General features: G+C 39.6%; 1 protein-coding gene across 8 annotated transcripts in view; it reads right to left on the bottom strand.

Moving 5' to 3' along the window:
• Positions 1-1916: 1916 nt before the first annotated feature.
• Positions 1917-22597, bottom strand: part of ATE1 (arginyltransferase 1) — a 72057-nt gene continuing 51376 nt past the window's right edge. For 7 of the 8 annotated variants that reach the window (XM_083506171.1, XM_083506175.1, XM_083506174.1 and 4 more), the window contains 2 exons: positions 12831-12951; positions 1917-2980 (listed from right to left, as the gene is read on the bottom strand). In XM_083506171.1, the coding sequence (XP_083362297.1) occupies positions 2802-2980; positions 12831-12951 (300 nt within the window). In that variant the 3' untranslated portion in view covers positions 1917-2801. Of the gene's footprint in view, positions 2981-12830; positions 12952-20696; positions 20811-22597 lie in introns of those variants that run through there. The other variant, XR_014526889.1, reaches the window with a different exon arrangement.

Raw genomic sequence — 22597 nt, 5'->3', positions numbered from 1 at the left:
AACTACCCTACATGGGCAGAAAATATACATGCTAGGAAGAATGGCAGGGGGCAACCATGTGACGCTGGCAATAACAGATAAAGTGGACTGAGACAACTGTAACAGACATCTGGCTTCATAGTTAAGCTTAGATCTCCATATTTTGGGTCAGAGGGGGCATTTGTTTCATTTACTGCTTATTTTGAATGTCTCAAGCATTGTGCTCTGTAGTCCAGATTTCTTTGTGATTTGTGATGATCCGCTTACAAATCACAGTGTAGGGACCATTCAGATATTCTGTTGAAATAGCAACTGCATTAAAAAAAAACGCCTATAAGAACTTCTTTAAAAGTTAATTTATCCATCTTCAAGGTCCACAATGCCCTATGGCCAAATGGGTAGGAATGCTTTGGGGGCAGCTTTTGTGAAAGACTGAAGGGTGGTCCGACATTTAACTCAAAGGTCATGAAAACGAAACGGAATTGAGTTTACCCTGAAACCAGACATATGCCACTCAAACAGCTGCCAAACAAGTGTCATTAATGTATCTACTCCAGAGCTTTCCAAACATCTCATGTTGGTGACACACTTTTTAGACATGCATCATTTTGCGACATAATAATTCAGTTTTACTAGTAAACCGGAGGTTAAACCCTTTTCTAGCCCCAGGAGGAGCATGGGGAGCATTCACATGACACACCTACATACTGCAGCCGACACGTGTTGTGACACACAGTTTGGAAAGCTTTGGTCTACTCAATTACACTGGGTTTTAGTGTTTTATAAAGCCTATATAGCCAATCAAATGGTACAGGATGCAAACTGATATATTTATAGATACTTAGTGGCTAGAGAGTTGGACTAGGACCAGGAAGACCAGGGTTCAAACCCTGACTCAAATATAAAGCTCACTAGATGACTTTGTGCCCAACTAAATTAGAGTACAGTGGTACCTCGGGTTAAGTACTTAATTCGTTCCGGAGGTCCATTCTTAACCTGAAAGTGTTCTTAACCTGAAGTACCACTTTAGCTAATGGGGCCTCCTGCTGCCGCCGTGCCGCAGGAGAACAATTTCTGTTCTCATCCTGAAGCAAAGTTCCTAACCCGAGGTACTATTTCTGGGTTAGCGGAGTCTGTAACCTGAAGCGTATGTAACCTGAAGCATATGTAACCCAAGGTACCACTGTAGACCCACTGAAATTAATAGATCTAAATTAGACACACCCATTTATTCCGATGGGTTTACCCTGAGTATAACCTAGCTGAATTCAACTCAGTATGCTTTGTTAAAATCTACAAATAGGCAATTCTACCCTGTCAGTTTTTTGATCATGCTCATTAGGCAAAAGTTTAAATATGGAAGTTATAAAGGGGGGGGGACATGAAGAGACAACCCATCACATGTACCTTATCACAGTCTTTGAATGTTGTGGGTTTGTTAACACAGTTCTTGGGGTCTGAAGTTTTGACACCTGGAGGGCACGACATTGGCTACCCCCACTCATGCAAACAATTTTCTGGGAGGAGGAGGTTGATTCCAGTTTCTTCCTCCTTTCTTCAACTGATCTTCACTTTTATTACTCCCAAAGTGGTAACCCCAACAACCTGTTTAGCAAAGCAGATGCTCATTGCAACAAACAGGAATGGCATCTCTGAGTCTGCAAGTCATACCGAGTATTGTTTAATCAGCAACGTACCGGTAAGTAAATTTCAGATGCACTGCTGAATTCTTATAGCGTGTTCTATCAGACATGGACACAGAAATTGATAAAAGGATTTCTATGAAAATTAGGTTCCCAATCCAATTAAAAGCATATGTTCACATTTAGGTACATCTGTGTACTTTACAATTTTAATAAAACAAAGAACCTATGTATGAGTGAGAGCAACAGTGCCGGATATACAACTATAATGGCAGTAGTAGGGACACTTCTGTGTTTTGAAGATAAAAAAAGCATTTTTAATGAGATTTTATATATATATATAGAAATGGAATTCTAGAATTTTGCAATGAACACAAATAGGCATTACAAATACAAAAAAGTGGGATGTACATCAAGGTACAACATCAACCTGCTGCTTTATTTAAAGTAATCTCTTTGGTAATTTGACCACAAACCTAACCTTGGCTTCAATTCCAATATTTTCCAGAGTAACAATTTAATTTCAAAAACCAAACCTCCATGTTTCTTGGTATTTAAAGACTACTACACATTCTTTAAAGCAAAAAATTAAAAATTGCAGTGACTCTCTAAAGCTACAGTGCATAGGTTTACGTTAGATGGCTTTGTATGTCATATAGTACAGATTATATAAAGTCCACAAGCCAGAATAAACTGGGTTTTGCTATTGGATTCACTGGGACAGAAACAGGCTTAATTCCAAGCACCATAGTTTAACTGTGTTCTGGAACAGAGTAGCATGCAACTGCACATTTTAGCCTCCCATTTGTGGAACTTACACACATTTCACCATAGCTTTGATACATGTCAGCACCCAAGTGACTTCAAATATTCTCCCTAAGAGGAAACTACAAAGACCTACAGGAAAAATTGTGTTCAGACCATTTATGTACTTCACACCATGCACACTTTTCAGAATGCAAGGAAGGGATCATGATAGCAAAATAAAACAAAGGGCCTTTATATTCTGCCAGACCCTTGGCAGAAAGGTGAAAAAAATGGTATTTTCTTTTAAGATAAGCCAGTGTATTCATTCATATAAAGTGCCTCCATTTTCAATAGGCATATCAACACAAGGGCATACAATAGGCAGTTGTGCAATAAGATACAGTGCTGGAGAACACCTCAAGAACTGACACCTCAGCTTCTGAAGAGCAACATTCGCTCTGCACACGCCTGCCCCACTAGAGTGGCATATTGTCGAACACTTTCTTCATCGCTTGGCCCCTTCCTCCTCCTCTTGTACACACTGTAACGCATGGCTGTTCTCTTATGCAGAATCCGAACCTGACCCAATTCCTTCACATTCCCTTCATCAACTGTAAGAAAAGAAATATGGGTGTATTAACGCAGCGGCCAGATGAACAGGAAGCATTTGTTGACAAATGAAGTAATATCAAAATACACAAGACCTTATATTTAGATACTGATATGGTGATACAAGACAACAGTGTTGTTTTTAGAAAGCGTATCATTAGGTGAACATTTAAAGGAACCGACCAAGTTCCACTTGAAGATGAAAGAGGTGTGTGGATTTTGGTTGCTCTTCAGAAATCAAGAATGAATGTCATCAGTTGAGTTATCACACCAGGATCCCTACAAAATACACCTCAGGTTCCTCTGCCTATCCAAGTTTTGTGCATGTACAAGAATCCAGATACCAGAGAGAATCTACTTGTTCACTGTTCCTACCAAGCAGCAGGCAAACTATGTGAGATTTAAATGGCAGATGGAAATTAAAATCAGTTTTCATATGCAAGTCATCCAAAATCACTTTTGTTTTTGTTTTTAATTTGCCATGTTTGGCATCTGGCTGAGATGGTCTGGGGAAGAATATATGGCTGCTACAATACTACATGATCTTTGTGAATTCCTTCAAAACTACAATAGAAAAGATTTATTGTTATAAGCTTATGGTACACAGGAAGACCTCAGAGTCACAAAAATGTCTACTCTAAATGCATTACATGTCTGAAAAATATGCTCACCTGGAGTGTTGTCTACATGCTGTTTCCAGGACACATAAAAACTTAACATTTAAAGCCAGCATTATTTTAACGTTGGTTGAAAACCTACACTAGGGTCACAACATTTTAACTGAAGTAACTCTTTTGCCCCCTCCAAAAAGGAACTAATTCTGTTCCAGATCCAGGTAGGTAGCTGTGTTGGTCTGACACAGTTGAAATAAAAAAAAATTTTAAAAAATTGTCCAGTAGCACCTTCGAGACCAACTAAGTTTGTTCTGGGTATAAGCTTTCATGTGTATGCACACTTCTTCAGATACGCTGAAACAGATGTCACCAGACCCTTATATATAGGTGAAAGGTGGGGTGGGGTTTTTCTCAGAAGGGTAGTAGCAGATGGATGATTGACTCAATGGATATGGTAAACCTGTTGACAACTGTTAATGACTGCAATTAGTCCTACAGGAAAAAGCAAGGGATAGTGTGCAGATGACCAAAAAAAGCTTTAGCACATGGGTAGGCAAACTAAGGCCCAGAGCCGGAGCCGGTCCAATCGCCTTCTAAATCCAGCCCATGGACGATCCAGGAATCAGTGTGTTTTTACATGAGTAGAATGTGTCCTTTTATTTAAAATGCATCTCTGGGTTATTTGTGGGGCATAGGAATTTGTTCATCCCCCCCCCCAATATAGTCCGGCCTCCCACAAGGTCTGAGGGACAGTGGACTGGCCCCCTGCTGAAAATGTTTGCTGACCCCTGCTTTAGCATGTGAAATGAGACATTTCTTGCTAAAGCTGATTACATAGAATGACCAAGTAGCTCAGGTATGTAAGTTACCATGCGATAATTTCCCCAGCGACGGAAATGGCTCCATTATTGTGTGGTAAAAGCTCTGACATTAGCACAAAGCTGCATTTGTCAGTATGAAGAGTTCAGATTTTAAAAAATGCCGACATCACCTATTCCTTCATCAACACCTGAAGATAGTTTCTGCTTATGATCATTTTCTCACAATAATAATAATAATAATAATAATAATAATAATAATAATAATTTATTATTTATACCTCGCCCATCTGGCTGGGTTTCCCCAGCCACTCTGGGCGGCTTCCAAAAGAATATAAAAATACTGTGATACATCAAACATTAAAAGCTTCCCTAAACAGGGCTGCCTTCAGATGTCTTCTAAAAGTCTGGTAGTTGTTGTTCTCTTTGACATCTGGTGAGAGGGCGTTCCACAGGGTGGGTGTCACTACCGAGAAGGCCCTCTGCCTGGTTCCCTGTAACTTGGCTTCTCGCAGTGAGGGAACCGCCAGAAGGCCCTCGGTGCTGGACCTCAGTATCCAGGTAGAACACTATCTGCTTCAGTGTTGATACCTATATGTTAAACACTGCATCATTGACCAATATCTATTCATTTTGTCTAGAGACACCACGCTCCAATTCACTTCTTCATTAATAATGGCTGGCACTTGCTTCACATACAACTGAAGTCGCAAATGCTGATTTGTCTTGTTCATAGCTTTCTGAAATCCATTAAGCCTTCTGAAGTGTAGCCAATATTTCTCCAGTGCTCTGTCAGGGTTTTACTTTTTCTGTTCTTCTGCTTCCGGTTCTACACTCTCATTGGTGACATTTGCAAAGGAAAACACGTTCAGGTTCAGCTCCAGAATAGGACATAAACATAAAGTGAGTTTTTAACTTCTTAAAAGGAAACGGAAGACTTATATTTACAACACCTTTAGGCAAAATATTAGTTGTAACCTGAACAGTTCTGGCGCCAACCTGCATCTTTAAACAAACACCCACACGGAGACTTTATTTCAGGACTGCTCATTACTTTTAAATCTAATTCGTTTTATTGAACCCTGAAACCTGATACTGGAGGGACATTCCTTTCTGCCTTACATTGCTCCTGGACTCAGAGTTTATTTCCTGAAGTGGATGCTGCTGTACATCTACCTTGTTTTACTTGCCTACGTTCTCCATGGCTGGCTTCAGTTCTGTGCCACTAGTTGAACATGGAAGGTATGCACACATTTCCTTCTCGAAGCAAGATATAAATCATGCCTCTGCTGGAATGAGAACCATCTTAGCTATAGTATAAATAAACATAATAAGCATAATAAACTATCAAACCGGGATTTTTCCTTCGCCAGCCAAATCACAGTTTTGTCTCTATTCGGATTCTGGGCATAACTCTGCAAATAAATGAAGCCTCTAAAATCTTCTGCAGAGTTTTTTTGTGATTGATCTTTGACAGGTGGGCAGGAACCCATCGTAATGATGTCAGGTGATTGACATCTGCTAAAAGTTCAAAGACATGTTTTTGGTGCCAATGAGCTGATAGGCACTGGAAGCAAGCCTTCAAAGGAGCTCCCTGTTAACTGTGATCAGCAGCTATAGGCAGTCTGTTTGGAGAAAGCCTGTTTGATTCAAACTGAAATGCTCCACATGGGAAAAAAATTCCCATCTGCAGACATCCTGAAATGGAAACATATCCCAACTTAAATGGATACTTACACGGAACTTAAAGGGTTTAGTGCTAACACTTAAAGCATACTGGATTTTTAGCACACTTCGTGTGTTAATTGATTACTAGTGGCAGGATGTATGCGTTATCAACAACTGTGTTTTGTGCATGGCCACTACTGGTGCTGGAGTGGATGGTGCACAAAAGCTGAAGCCAAAATAAAGGCTAAATGTGTTATTTTTTTTAAGGTGCCACAAGACACTATTGTTTCTTCATGGTGTTGAATGTTAAGCACCAGTCTCAGCTTGCTTGCTATTTTATGCTTTTTGGTTGGTCCTAAAAGTTAAAATTCCTGCCAACCTAGCAGTTCGAAAGCACTTCAAAGTGCAAGTAGATAAATAGGTACCGCTCCGGCGGGAAGGTAAACGGCGTTTCCGTGTGCGCTGCTCTGGTTCGCCAGAAGCAGCTTAGTCATGCTGGTCACATGACCCGGAAGCTGTATGCTGGCTCCCCTGGCCAATAAAGCGAGATGAGCGCCACAACCCCAGAGTCGGTCACGACTGGACCTAATGGTCAGGGGACCCTTTACCTTTACCTAAAAGTTAAAATATGCTTTTCATGTGTGTGTGAGCGCGCACACATGTGTGTTTCCACAAATCCAGTTCAGTACTTAAAAGGGTAAGTAATAAATTGATTAGGAAACTTTGAGATAGTTTTCTAGCTCCAGTCTTTTATGATTCTACTCCACATAAATGCAAATTTAGGAATAAACTTTGTGATCAAAACTCTGCTATAAAAAACTACTTATCAAAGTATGATTTATGCTGTCTGTCAAAAAGAGCCTTTGCAGTGTAGCTTTTAGTCAACACTAAAGCAATCTCAGAGACTCTTTGTAAAAACTTAAAAGATGTAAGTAAGTACCTCTGTCACCACAATAGCACAAGTAATTTACTCAGTTTGAAGCTGGCTAATGTTCCTGTGCCAAAAGTCAATCACAGGAGAAAAGCATTCACTTTATTCATTTTAACCCTTAAAGTAGGGTGGCTTTGACTGGATTAAAGAAAGCATAAAAACCTAACAGGATCTGCTGCTGTTTAAAGAAGGCAAAGTATGACATAAGAGCAAGATACGTCCTTCAACTGAACAAGAATTAAACCAACATTTCTACTCTATTTTACCAAGATCAATATTGAAAATTCGCATCTCCTGCTCTTCTAAGAACACATACATGATAGTAAATATATGAAATATTTTATAACACATGTCATAATGTAAGAACTAGTTGTCAATCAAAGCTATGCCACCATTTTGAAAGTGATCTCACAACTGATGTTGTGAGAGGTCTGCTACATGTGTACTATTCCGAAGACACGGCCTGCTTCCTTCTGCAGCTGCATATCAATTATTGTTCTCAGTTGGCAAATGTATTACATTGTTTTTCTTTCAGTTAAGCATATGAGAAGAGGCTGGTCTCCAAAATATTAAGATTTTAATTTTTGAAACCAAAATGCTTCCAGTTCCTATACAACAATACGAAGTAGAAGAAAGGATATGACTGAATTCAAGCCTAAGTAGCCTTTGCTATTAGGCTATTTGCTATTAGACTGGCCAAATGAACACTCATTATATGACGTAATTACTTTCTCCTAATTATATTATATGACGTAATTACTTTCTCTTGACTCAGGACAGAATGCAGAAACTCTGGGATGTTCCTACTTTAGCAGAATCCAGAAACTGTGGCGTGTTCCTGCTCCAACTGCCTAAGAAGCTTTCCTGCAACCTTAATTTTGTATCATTCAAGTTGTGTTTCCAGACAGAGTCCCAGAATTTTATTTCCCTCACGTTTGATTTCATGGCCTTTAATACCAAATCACTCTCTCCTTGCCCTTACAAAAATTTAAAAGCAATAGAGCTTCCATGCTCCCTAGTGCTGCTGGATTCAATTATGCTGTGGTCAGTGGTGCTTAGTGGTTTGCCGTAAGTTCTATGGGCAGTTTTTACTACTAATATAAGCAGCGGGCCTTTCATCCGTGCACTCCAAAATAGGCGCGTCAAGGAAAGGGAAGTTAGATCTGAAAAAAATATCAAGAGCACTTAAAAATCAGGTATTTAAAAAGGGGAATCAAGTACATATGGATAAATCAAATCACTCTGGTTCAGAATGTTATAGCTGGTCTATAATTAATGCAACCAAACCAACAAACCAATGCTGCACTCAGCCAAACATAGAAAGAAATAGCAGACCTTTCCCAACACACAATATGCATCACAGGGGCACTTCTAACATTCTATACTTCTACAAGAATCCTTTAGAATTATCCCCAAGCAGGCATAAACGTTAGAAGTATTAGGTTGAAATCAGTCATCTTTCATCCCAGTGGAATGTACAGCTCTGTAATTTTAAAGTGATCTTTAGACCTTTCCACTGTTGCTTCCCCAGAAATGCTTTTGGAGCGATTCCTGGGAAAGCATACACATTGAAGACATTACACTGATGTTTATTTCCATGTGATATTTTTCCAAGATAGATCTAGAAAGAGAAGCTGGTAGGAATTTGAGGTCTTATGAAGTTACAACCACCTTACACCCCTTGCCACCACCCAAATTTCATTTATAGGAAAGCTGATTTTAGCAGGATTTAACATTTGTGCTTGAAGAACAAACAGGTTCAGATAATGGTGTTCTCTCTAGTAAATGCAGCGTAACTAGAATTATTTAACAAGGTCAGTGATTCAAAATTTCATCTACCTATTAGCATTTTCCTTCTCATGCTAGAAGTGGAGTTGACAAATTTGTTTGGATACAGCTCATTAGCACTATCTCTACTGTTTAAACATACTTTATGATCAAGGATCATGCTGGATTATGAACTTCAGTTGCCTTCAAGTGTTTATAAAGTTAATTAAAAACAGATGCAAGTTCCAAAATGTAATAAGCTGAAGCAGTTGCTGGGAATAATCAATGCAGTTTACCCCTCCCCCTCTGAAAAATGAGGAGCAAGAACCTTACAAACTCCGCCATGGTAACTATGGGAAAATAAATGTATTTCATAGCTTAATCAAAGGCTTGCTCTTCCCACCCACTCCTTACAAGGAAACTGCTAATACGTACTAAAGTTATGTGTGTAAAATATCTTCAGTATCAGAAAAAAAAGTTCTTACTTAGAACTGATGTATTCTTTAGTCACTAGGGTTACAATCAGACTGCATTAAAAACATGGGTGCTTTGCTGCTAACTTAACAAGTACTGGGATGCATCTCTGGGTGAACACAATGCATTGTTGTTGTTTAGTCATTCAGTCATGTCCGACTCTTCGTGACCCCATGGACCAGAGCACGCCAGACACTCCTGTCTTCCACTGCCTCCCACAGTTTGGTCAAACTCATGCTGGTAGCTTCGAGAACACTGTCCAACCATCCCGTCCTCTGTCGTCCCCTTCTCCTTGTGCCCTCCATCTTTCCCAACATCAGGGTCTTTTCCATTATTATTCATTATTATTATTATTATTATTATTAGCTATGTAATCTCACTCTCAACTGCCTAATTATCTTGGACTTTCTGGAGTGGGGGAAGGAAAGAAAGAACACATATTACAAAGGCACACCTAGGAAATCATAACAAAATTGAAATTTCTCATACACCTATAGAATAGTTTATTCTCTGGAACTTATTGAACAATCTGTGACCCTTGCTTTAAAACTTTGTATGACAGCTACATGGCTACTGGTGTGCTGTTGTGATTGTCTGTATGTTCTTAATAGAGATGTTATATTAATACATAGTTCTAATTCTATTAATGTTTAATTTTTTTAATTATTGTTTTCCCCCTCCCTTCTGTTCCTAACTATCTCTAATTTATCTCTTCTCATTTGAACAACCCTAAGGTTAAGATCACCAAATGGGACCTTGCTTCAAGTTCGAACTTACGGAGAAGCCAGATTGGGCGTTGACAAGAAAAAGGGAATTTTCTGTTGTAGTTGCAGAGATTTGGAACATCCCTTCATGGCTTGTTTATTTATTAATGCAGCTAATGACCTGACAATGCAGAGACAAGTAAACAACATTTTTTTGGAAGCAGCAAGACAGACACACAAGAAAGGAGTACACAGTATTTTCTCAGTTTTCATAAAAGCCAACGCAACCCAAGAGAAAAAGTTACACTAGAACTGAGATCCCAAAGTCTCACATCTACCATGATCTTATTGGGCTCACTGAAAGCTCTGGTCTTTTTCAAATATAGAAGTGTTTGTCCACTTCACACTCTCTATGGAATTGCGATTAGTCTTCTTCACCTTAGCTTAGGAGGCTGTGTTGCCTTAGAGGAAATAGATTAATCTATCTTTGTTCAACTATCTTTGTTCATTAAACTCTCTCAATTTTATTGGTAGGAATCAGCTGCTACAAATTTTCTATTTGGGGAACTTGCATAGAAAGAATGATCCACCTACACGACACAAAGGAATCTGAAACACCCAACTCTTGAATGTCCCTCTTGAATGCTTTTTTTAAAAAAAGTTGGCGCATCTGGCGCATCATAACCTGTATATTATCCTTACAAGGAGGGTAAATTCAACTGCATGACGAACCTCCACAGCAGAAACACACAACACCAGCATAAAGAAGCTTCAACAAAGATTGGTCTGACATGGTCAGGATTATGCTGTAAGTATGGTCGCTTTGGATATCGGCAACACCAGAACACTTTCAGTAATCTCAATTCTGAGCAACTGTTTCCCTTCCTTTGAGATTCACTTTTTCTCCCTAACACTCTTTAGTTAGTAGTTTAAAATACATTTTCTAAATTCTGGGCTTGAGAAGCTTAAATCCATTAAAGGAATGGGATATTCATCAGTTGTAACTATAATGAAAGAAAATCAATCGTATGTTAAAAATACATTAATATTACATAATAAAACAAAGCAGCAGTCGATAGGCCTGGGCAACCACAAAAAAGAATGAATGCAATCAACTGGTATCCAGTTATTTATATCGTTTCATTTATGAAATGTTTCCAAGAAACATCTCGAAGCAATAACAGTCAGCAAAGGCCTGAATAAATAACTGAGTTTTTAGAAAGCACCAAAACGACATCAGAGTTGGCTGCAATTATGAACTATTACAGTATGATACCTACAGGTCTTGTTATGGAAAGTCATTTCATGTGAAACAGAGCATACCATTGTCTGTCTAGCCCGATGTTTATACTCACTGTATTTTAATTAAAGGACTTATTTTACTGACAACTGTAAGGAAGTGTTCTGCAGGAAACCGGCCCTGGAATGGAGCACTGCTTCCTTCAAGAAAGCAGCTACCCAAACCTCAAATGACTGTAGCTCACAGCAGGCCTTCTGCTGTTCAGCATGTAGCTATGTTTTAATTTCCTTAAACCACAGGACATAAGTCTGAATTCAGGTCGTGTCTGGGCTGATGTACTCAGGATAGACAAAGATGCAGATTTTTATAGTTTATCATTTCATAGTGGCATACATACGAGACTTAAGATTCTTTACCTAATATTGTTGCCTCCCTTCTTATATTATAATGCTGCCATCTTGGGCACCAGTTTACTCATACTCCCAGTTTTTTTCCAAGCACATCTATTAAAAGAGCACAACTTTTCTTCTCTTTCTTAGGCAAGGGCAACTTGAAAAATTGCCTACCTTGAACCCATTCACTTCATTTTTCAATTTGTAATACCTTTCAAGCTTCTCTCTCAAGTTCTGTAATGCTATGCCAAAAAGTGTTTCACTTCATAATAGATCCAGATTTTACATATCAATTGAAGCATGATAGGAGATCACTATACATGGTGTCACTCAACCCAGATTTCATGATAAACAACACTTTGGTTTGACGGCAGGAAGTGTAGCATATTCATATTTTTCTGGATAATGTTATTCACAGTCAAACATGTGTTTTCATGTTTGCATTATTTTTTTATTTGTTTTTACACCAAAATAATATAGAACACAGTACCATGATTGACACAGGCATTAAAAGTTTTGTCTGAAGATCATTGTCTAGGTCGACATCAAAACAACAAACCAAGAGCACATTTTAGGTGCAAGTAAGGCCTTTCATAGCCATCACTACACGTTAGGTGGTATTGTACTGAAAATACCATGAGATTGTTCAAATATTCATCAGAAACAGTGCAGTGCTGGCAGGGAAGAAGCATATTTCACACACAAAAATTCCCATTGTGTAGAGGCTCCATTCATGCAAACTGGGGAATAAAAATGCATCCAAAATCCATTTACATTGAAGAGTCTGCTTATTTGTGTGTTTTCTGTGGGGGTGGGAATTCTCTACTACTCTACTTTCTGAATGCTGGTCTCTGGTGAATGTGTGAAATGGAGCACTTAAGTGTGCTGGATGACTTAAAAGGGACTACTTATACACTATTTAGTAACTAAATGGACTCTACGAGACTGGGAATTAGCCAATTAAAATTACTGAATAAATGAATACATGGAAGATGTTAACAATGTGATTTTAGCCATGAGACACAATGTACATTCAAATGTTTAGCATTTATAGCAGGTATGGCCGACCTTGGCCCTCCGAATGTTTTGGGACTACAACTCCCATCATCCCTAGCTAACAGGACCAGTAGTCAGGGATGATGGCAGTTGTAGTCCCAAAACATCCGGAGGGCCAAGGTTGGGGATGCCTGATTTATAGTCTAATATCTTACAGTATATGCAAAGGATGTAAATTATATACCTACCTGCTTTTAAGTCTTGATTGAAGCGACAATATTTTGAATGCTCAAGAGAAGGCAGACATTGTTCAGTAGGTACCCAGATATATGTCTCTGGACACAACAAGTCAGATGGTCTGTACTGGCCCTAGGGAAAAATGAAGAAGAAATAAGTGGTATGTTATTAAAAATCAAAAATCAAAATGGAACTCCAAATGTTTTTAGGTCCAGAATAAAGTTTATAGTTAGTAATAGAAAATCCTAAACAAAATAATCCATCCAAGAAAACAGAGATGGACACACTATTTCTCAAACATGTTTCTTCAGCTTTGGTGGTTGAGATCTCTTCACACTCTTTTATCTTTTACAATTAACATTTTAGCTGTATCATTAATTTAATCAATCAATGGCATTTTTCTCTTTTCCTGAATGAATACAACCATTGATACACAAAGCACATTAAAATAAACTTGTCTGGCTGCTTAATCTTTTGGAGCACCTAGCTCAATAATCCTTCAAACAGAATAATCTGATGTACTGTTAACTGAAATGTAATTTGAGAACAGGCGCCTGCTTCTTGGGAGAAAAGCAATGACAAACCTAGACAGCATCTTAAAAAGTAGAGACATCACCTTGCCAGCAAAGGTCCATATAGTTAAAGCTATGGTTTTCCCAGTAGTGATGTATGGAAGTGAGAGCTGGACCATAAAGAAGGCTGATCGCCGAAGAATTGATGCTTTTGAATTATGGTGCTGGAGGAGACTCTTGAGAGTCTCATGGACTGCAAGAAGATCAAACATATCCATTCTTAAGGAAATCAGCCCTGAGTGCTCACTGGAAGGACAGATCCTGAAGCTGAGGCTCCAATACTTTGGCCACCTCATGAGAAGAGAAGACTCCCTGGAAAAGACCCTGATGTTGGGAAAGATGGAGGGCACAAGGAGAAGGAGACAACAGAGGACAAGATGGTTGGACAGTGTTCTCGAAGCTACCAGCATGAGTTTGACCAAACTGCGGGAGGCAGTGGAAGACAGAAGTGCCTGGCGTGCTCTGGTCCATGGAGTCACGAAGAGTCGGACACGACTAAGCGACTAAACAACAACAATTTGAGAACATGGGCAGATGGGGCTCTTCAACCTGGGAAGGGAGCTCATCTAGGTGAAGGCAAACTCCCATCCTAAAACCTTTGCTGCCTTGTGGGATATCTTCAGGAAAGGTAAATGCCAAGGAGTAAAGCCCTATACAAATCCGGAGCAGAGTCGCTAAGATAGTAGGATGTGCTTTGTATACCTCCTTCCAGCAACTCCTGCAACCAACGTGGTGTCACTGTATCACTCTGCTCTCTTTTGGACTACATCAGTGAGGCCAAGAGGCAGGCCTTGTCGTCTGGGCGGCCCAGGACCTCCAGACACACTGCCCAGGCTTAACCCCTGAGAAGTCATTTTGTTGCTGCTACTGCAGCGATTTCACTTCATCCCCGGAGACCCACTCCATTGTCTCTCGAGACAGATGGATGCCAACAATTTGAGAATGAACAAATAAGTCTCACTGTACTTCACCTAGCTTAATTTCTAACTAGTTGATTTCTAGCTGAAAGGACTAGGAACAGAAACAAAAGTTATTTTAGAAAGACAAAGTCAGAGAGATCTTGGGACACTTGTATTACAATGAAAATATTTAACAAATATGCAATGCTTTTTAACGTAAGGGGGGTGGGTAACTGTCTGGCCGCATTTAGATTACTTCCAGAATCATCGAAACTGGTTTTCTTACTTACATATTAACACTGTGCAGCTTAGCCACTTATTTAAAGTTACAGCTTCTTGACATATTGCTCCCTGCCTTCAATATGGACATCACCTTTGTGAATGAATACACTATTTCTACAAAGGGTGCATGATTGTCTCAAATCATGAGTTTGCCACACACCTCACCACTTCAGAGTTATAGTAAACATCCTGAAAATTATTCTCGGAGTTGCAATTTGTGAAGAACCCTTATTTTGTACTGTAGTCAGGTTAGCCACCCAAATCTAAAGAAGGTGAATAATGTACAAATCAAATGTCTGTATAATGACCAGTTTATACAGGGAATGTGAAAGGCTGTTTTTTAAAGATAAGAAAGAAAGAAAGTATATTGAACTTTCCAAAAAATGCATGCATTGCTACCCCAGTGCTATGTACAAGTACTCTGAAACAATACACAGACTCCTGGCTCCTGTTAAAGCTCTGTGGATAAAGCTGAGTAAATTTAATAGAAGTGTGGCTTTTTAAAAGAATGACGACTCAACAAAAAATAAATATTGAAGAAGCTGTAATAGTTATGCAACTTCCAAAACATCAGGATTTTTACTGCATTAAATATCACAAACAAATCTTGTTTATTTTCTTCTCCAGGTTAACACTTTACTATTTTCTTGCAGAACTGGGTAATTCCACATAGATGCAAAAAGATATTAAGCAATAATCTCACATATGACATGTGGGTAGAAAAAAATTAGAACCCCCCCCCCCAAACTGGATATAACATACTCAAGTTCTGACATATTAAAGTCCTTTTAACAGTTCTTTATGTCATATTACACACAAACGCACACAGAGTGATAACTACTGAATCATATTCCCTGCTCTTTTATCCTGCTACAGAGAACTCTGTTTTTGTTAAGGCAGCCTTCCCAAAACCTGGTCCCCAGATGTTGTTGAGAGCACAATCTTCACCATCCCTGATTATTGGTCACGCTTACTGTGGATGGTGAGAGTTGTAGTTCAACAGCATCTGGGGATTCAAAGTTGAGAAAGGCTTGTTTAAGGTATAAAATGTGCTTTCCGATGAATTTAAGTGACCAATGGCAACTTTACCCACTGGTCACTTCATATGCAACATAAATCATGGTTTGGCGTTATGCGAATGAGTTGCAGCATTCTTTGGAAAACACCCCCTTCTCCTTCAACCCGGCCACAAGGAGGAGTTCTGCTTTTTATTAATTGCAGCTTGTCAATGCAAACAGGATAATCTTGTGGAATGGTTTGTTGAAACTAACCAACTTCAAACCACGGGTTATGAAACCTTCGCCTTGTTTCAGAAAAATCAAGTTATACATGAAAGTACTGTACTTCTAACAAAATTAAATTTCATTATTGCGTATAAACAATGTTCCCTACACCACAGGTAAAGGCTTAAGCTTTTGAACAAAGATAAAAATGCTTTGAAATGCTGTCGGCCTACTTCCCCACATTTTCTTTTTTTCCATTCTCCATCTTGAGAGATCACAAAGAAGTACTCCCCAATCAGGGCCTAGTCTCACACCAGCTTCATCATGTGATGGCTGTTAGAAACCTGAGTCCATGTTACGAACATTTACAGTGGCACATCCAATCCCACACTTGGCTATGGAAGCCGTTCATTATGTACAAATAATAAACATGGCTGGGTTCCCCTGTGCCCCAACAGCAAAATGAAAACACTACACCTCCTAACAGTGGTCACAGTAGTACAACTGCATGGTTATTGGGCATAATCTATGTATCCCACTATCCATGTGATATACCACAATAAAGAAGCTCTTTTCTTGAATGGCTCGCAAAGCATCCTCAGTATTTCATTTTGTTTATTAGATTTATTTATAGCTTCACACAACCAGGAAAACCAAACCAATTTAGAAGGGTAAAATACAACAACAAATAACTAGACTATCCATTAAAACGGTACTGATATACTAATTGTTGCAGAATCGAACTGAACAGACTAACACACCTGCTGCCTACATGTTAGCAAGGATGGAGACTGTCTACTTCTCATTTCATGATGCAGTCAGTAGGAGAGGGAAATGTTTCTGTCTGAGCCAAAAGGTAAGAGTACCCTCAACAAATCTGTAGTTTGGATTGTACAGTAGAGTGGTACCTCAGGTTAAGAGCTTAATTCATTCCGGAGGTCTGTTCTTAACCTGAAACTGCTCTTAACCCGAAGCACCACTTTAGCTAATGGGGCCTTGCGCCGCCAAAGCACGATTTCTGTTCTCATCCTGAAGCAAAGTTCTTAACCCGAGGTAATATTTCTGGGTTAGCGGAGTCTGTAACCTGAAGTATATGTAACCTGAAGCATATGTAAACCGAGGTACCACTGTACTGAATGTGGGACCGTGTAGAGGTTCCTAATACTCACCATAACACTAGCCTATCCTTGTTTTGTAAGGAAGGTATATTTTAACCAGGGCTGCATAAAGTGCTCATTTCTCTGCTCCCTTGTTTTCCCTCTTCTCCCCTGCTGTGCTCCTGCGGTGCAATGCACCCAACCCCACCCCAAAAATAAATTCAACCATATTCTCTTGTCACTAGTTCCCTTTTGTAAAAGATACACTGAAAGCAAAACACTTACATATGACATTAATTCAGGCCAATGTAAAGCATGGCTGTATTTTTTATTGGAAACTTCTGGAGGCATGCTTGGCAACTCTGCCATAAGGTTCCTTAATTGAAGTATTCTCACTCTGCCTTGCTATGTGTTCAGGTTTCTGTGCTAAAATCAATCTCTGGACTTCTGTTCCAAGGCAAGGCCAAAGGTTTTAATGAAACTTAAGTCTGAAGATTTACTTTTTAAATATTTTGGAAAATCTGAGGGATTTGGTGAGTATTTGAGATGAAGGAGCATCAGCACAGTTTGTTTTCACAGACTAAGCCAAATATGAAAAGTAAAAGCTCCAAGGAAAGATAATAGTTTCAAAAAAACAAAGAAGGTCAAGTACCAGTAGCACAGAACAAACAGAAAAGGTTAAACACACATTTAATTCTTTTATCAGGTAAAGTGTACATCTGTGTTCTATTTTTCCACAATAACCCATTGATCTTTTATTAAAAGCGAATTAAGGCAGCCTTCATCTCAGTTTCCAGCCAGCTGCTTAGAAGAGGAGCCCTAACATTACATAAACAAAATAACCCCAAATTATCAACAGCAATGCATTAAGGCAAAGGCAGCGCCGTCATATGAGAGAGAAAGAGAGAGAGGAGGAGAAAATGAGCCAGCCTAAATGTTTATTAAATTCAGCCTTTTCCTTGAAAGGGAACACCAATGGAATCCCAGCCGCGAAGTACTACAGCAGACCCTTGCTCCCTGATTTCATTGCATAAACAGAGATAGGCATTATCCACCCCCAGGAGAGTGCTTTGCAAGTGAGTTCTGCTACTCTGTTTTCACAAACTGTGTTTAGACTGCACCACACAGAATGAAAATAATAAAAGAGCCGAATCAGAAAGAGCAAAGATGATAGCCCCCTTCAGGCATGCATCCCATAAAGGGGAAATTATGTACAGAACGGCGATGCACCAGTGGTCGTGCTGCTGACATTCATGCATTACGTATGGATGTCTGCATGGGAATGCCTACATGCATAGAGAACTTGAAAGGTTCAGTTTTATGTCTGAATCAGTGCAATCAATTACTGCTATCCAGAGCAGAGAAGGGGGGATTTATATAGGTGAGGGAAGGAAGACTGAGCAGCAGCAGCAGCAGCAGCAGCAGCAGCAGCATGCAAGCCCATAGGCTCTCCTAATAGCTAAACTGGGCCAGCATTCCGACTTCCTCTTTATTCCCCCATGCTTTAGTTTTCTGGCGCATCCTAGTCATTTTTCTAGCTCTTGCTTTTAAAATCTTGAATATCTTAAATGGCAAGCTCTCTCTCTCTAAAAAAAAAAGCTGTTAAGTTGCTTCCAGTTCAGAGTTTATACTGGGGGCTGGGAAGCCTTTCAAAAAGTCATTTAGCACATTTTCTCCTTTAGATTTCATTCTCTCCTAGTCAGAGTGCTGCCTAAAGTTTTTCACACACCTCCAGTAAGTCACACGGCTTAGTATGCATATGTGGCAAATCGTCAGCTGTGATCTGCTGGGAGTCTGTATGCATGCAGCTGAAACAATGACCCAACTATCCAGGCCAAAAGTGATTTGGTCATTAGATGCACTCCTATGTTAAATGGATCCATCTACCACAATTAGCATAGCCACATAATTATTTAAATATTTTAAAACTGAGGATCATCTTAACATTTTTTTTCTGCACAAGAAGGCACCACTGTGACTTTATGCATAAAATAGCATTTTAAAAAATTACCGTATTTTTCGCTCTATAACACGCACCGGACCATAACACGCATGTAGTTTTTAGAGGAGGAAAACAAGAAAAAAAATATTCTAAACGAAATAGTGGATATATGATTTTTGTGGTTCATGCTGTGGCCACAGACATGTGATCTGACAGTGAGTTTGGAGTAGCCCAATGCAAAAATCCTGAGGATCCATGTGGATCCGTGCTTTGTAACTACGGAGGAGGGAAGGAAGGAGAACCATGGATCCTCTGCTCACGACTGCAGCAGATCCCCCCCCCCCGGCCACCCGCAGGCATTCGCTCCATAACACGCACAGACATTTCCCCTTACTTTCTAGGAGGAAAAAAGTGAGTGTTATGGTGCAAAAAATACGGTAACTCAGTGGCATTGTTCACACGTAATGCTAAATGATATGTTTATGGTACATGTAAGAGTCTCAACAAGACCCAGGTAAGTGCCAGGCTTGACCGTTTCGCCTGCCCAATCCTCTTCCAGGATAGACAGGAAGAGGTGCCAACTTGAATAAAATATTGTGGGGGGAGGGCTAAGTAAGACCTGATAACTGATCACAAGACGTGGCACATGCACACCATTCAAATGGCAGTGCCCATCAACTTTGGGGGCAAAATACCTGCTCTCATTGGTCAATCCCAAATGACAGTCCAGCAGCTGTAATTTGAGCTAACAGGCTTTTAAGCAGCCTTCAAAGGTAGCCAGGCTGCCTCAGTCACACATACTGTTGTTGTTTAGTCATTTAGTCGTGTCCGACTCTTCGTTACCCCATGGACCAGTGCACGCCAGTCACTGCTGTCTTCCACTGCCTCCTGGAGTTTCGTCAAATTCATGTTGGTTGCTTCTATAACACTGTCCAACCATCTCGTCCTCTGTCGTCCCCTTCCCCTTGTGCCCTCAATCTTATGAGGGCACACATACTACAGTCACACAAACTCGGGTCTGGAGGTTACCAGAGCATGGATAACTGTGCGGAACTTATCATTGTCCAGGAATGGCTCACAACCCTCAAATGGTAAAAAGTCCTTCAGTTCCACAATACTCTGTTCTCCAAACAGAGGTCAGGATAAAAGTACTTCCAGACTGCAAACTTGATCCTTTAGAAGTGCATCCACAACTCCACTTTGTTAGGTTTGTTTGATCTTATCTTGCCAATGTATTCATGATCAATCACAAACACAGAAAGCTACAGCCAAGTAAGTGCAGCATGCTTCACAGCATCTCTGGATATTAGTAGTTTTGCATGGATGTTGAGTCACATGGGAGACAAATGGAAATGTGGAGCATAAACGATATGGAACCAAGCAGCAGTCTCCCAGTCTTCATGGAGGAGGAGAACTGCTGTATTTCTAAATTTCATACCACGGTAGCTATACTGAAAGGTGTCAAGAGGTCCAGGAGAATTAACAGGGCTACACTTCTCCTGGATCCAAATGGATCCAAACTAGTGACAGAAACCTTCTCATCAGCTGAGTGGCATAGCTGGATACAATCCAATATCATGGTAGGTGTACTGGGGTGGGTGAGTGAGAAGACACCTAAAACCGATTAAGCAGCTTCCCTGATAATCACTGTAGTGATTCTTAGTAGCATTAGCATAAACATAGCCCACTAGAAACCCAATAGAGCATTTTTCATCCTTGTGCACCATTAATGTTCTCTAAGAACATGTATAGACGGATTTTGTATAAAAGGGCAAAATGCTAACGGCAACGTGAAAGAAAGGTAGACAGATTCCCTATTGTTTTGAAGACGATGCTATTAATCCTGTTTCTGCCAAACTGACCTCTTCTTGGGAGAAATCTGATAGTGTAGAAATTCTCATTTCCTTTTCTCTCTAGCAGGGTAGACACCACTGGACTATTCAATTTTCACTAGCTCTCCGGAGAACCCTAACAAGCTGTGCCCAAGAAAAAGAAGGGAAAACAGCTATTATATGTGCAGCACGTTGATTTGAAGAATTTGAACTGTGCACTAGAAATGAAACAACAGGCTTCTAAAAGTTGTTTTAAAGTGTATTGCCTATAACAGATATAAACATTCTTGGTTTTTGTACAAGCTTTACAAGCTTACAAAAAGTATCAGTGACTGCCATGTGAACTTTGTGTAAAAACAGTCTTAATAGAAAACACTGAAACAAGAGCTGGAAAAGACCTGTTAGGTCATTTTGTCCTGCTGGGGTAGGAAGTTCCCTCCAATAAGGTTTCAAATTTTTTGCGGTCTCATCTATGAGCTGTAAACATCCCCAAAAGGAAATTCCCCCACAACACAAAGTCTATTCTTAGCAAGCATATTAGGATCCTCCACCCCAATTTCAGCCTATCCTTCACAGTTTTATATATTGCATGACTCTGATGCAATATATCTGATGCAAAATTCCCCAAATGAATTTCTTACAAATCCAAATAATTTACATTTCATTTCAGAGAGCTGTAAACTCATCTTGTATCAAGGATCTTTTAAATTCTGCTTGGGGTGGAGTCTGAACATATAATGAAAGCCAGTCTTCCCCAGAAGGTCCCCTTCACCCCACTCTGCCTGCTATGAAGATATGGACCTCAGAGAAAGCTATGCCATTGCTTTGTGACCTATTGGCTCTGAAAACAAAGAACACAAGTTGCCTCGTTCTAGACTTAATTTTAAAGGACCAGCAGTGTGGCTTTGAATATATTTAACATGCTTATTTACTTTCCTTAATTTTTAAATTAGCCTGATCAAAACTGGCAACTTTTGTTATACGCTCTTATCTTATTTTTATTGGAACATTGCTTAGTTGCTTAGTTATATTTATAGTGGGTTTTATTGTTGTTAGCTGCATTGGGAATTTTTAACAGAAGGTGGGATACAAAGATAATCAATAATAAAGCAAAGCTCAGGGTAGCTTCTTGTTAGAAAAGTTGCCTTAACTATATGTTAACATTCAAATCTTTTATTACAGTCATACCTCGGGTTACAGATGCTTCAGGTTGCATGTTTTCTGGTTGCACACCGCGCCAAACCCGGAAGTACTGGAACGGGTTACTTCCAAGTTTCGGCGCTCGAGCATGCGCAGAAACAATAAATCGCGCTTTGCACAGAAGCGCGACCCACGTGTGTGCAGATGCAGCACTGCGGGTTGCAAACATGCCTCCCGCACGGATCATGTTCGCAACCTGAGCGTCCACTGTATTCAGATTTTTAAAAACCTGACTTTTACAAAATCTGTATAATTCTGTCAGGCAGTGAATTATATGGCCTCCTTTTACTGATTGAGAGCCGAAAGCAACTGGAAAAGATAGAAGATTTTGGACACACATCATGAATGAAGTGGAACAGGACATATCTACAAAAAGTGTTGAGATATTCCAGAGAGAGCTGGGGGAGTGAGACATCCCAATGGCTTATTGCTAAATGGGCTTACTTTGAACTAATAAATATGTCCCATATTTATGAGACTATCAGACAATAGGTTTTATAAAAGACCTAAAGTTATCTAAAGTGAGAACTTGCTGAAATCTTTCAGCAGCTTTAACAGGAAGAATTATAAACAATCCATCATCACACTATCATAAAGGTCACTACTGAATAATTTGTCTTAAGAATTACAAGGTCCAGAGAAAAGTAAAAACTCTCAAAAGAACTTTTAATGTTTCACTCTGGGCTAAAACAATGGAATGAAAAGATTATGAAATAATCCCTACAGGACCA

This window comes from Podarcis liolepis, assembly GCF_965112155.1.
Source record: "Podarcis liolepis genome assembly, chromosome: 5".
NCBI classification, from domain to species: domain Eukaryota; kingdom Metazoa; phylum Chordata; class Lepidosauria; order Squamata; family Lacertidae; genus Podarcis; species Podarcis liolepis.
Note: the sequence above shows the minus strand (reverse complement) of the source record. Positions and strands in the feature narration are given on the sequence as shown.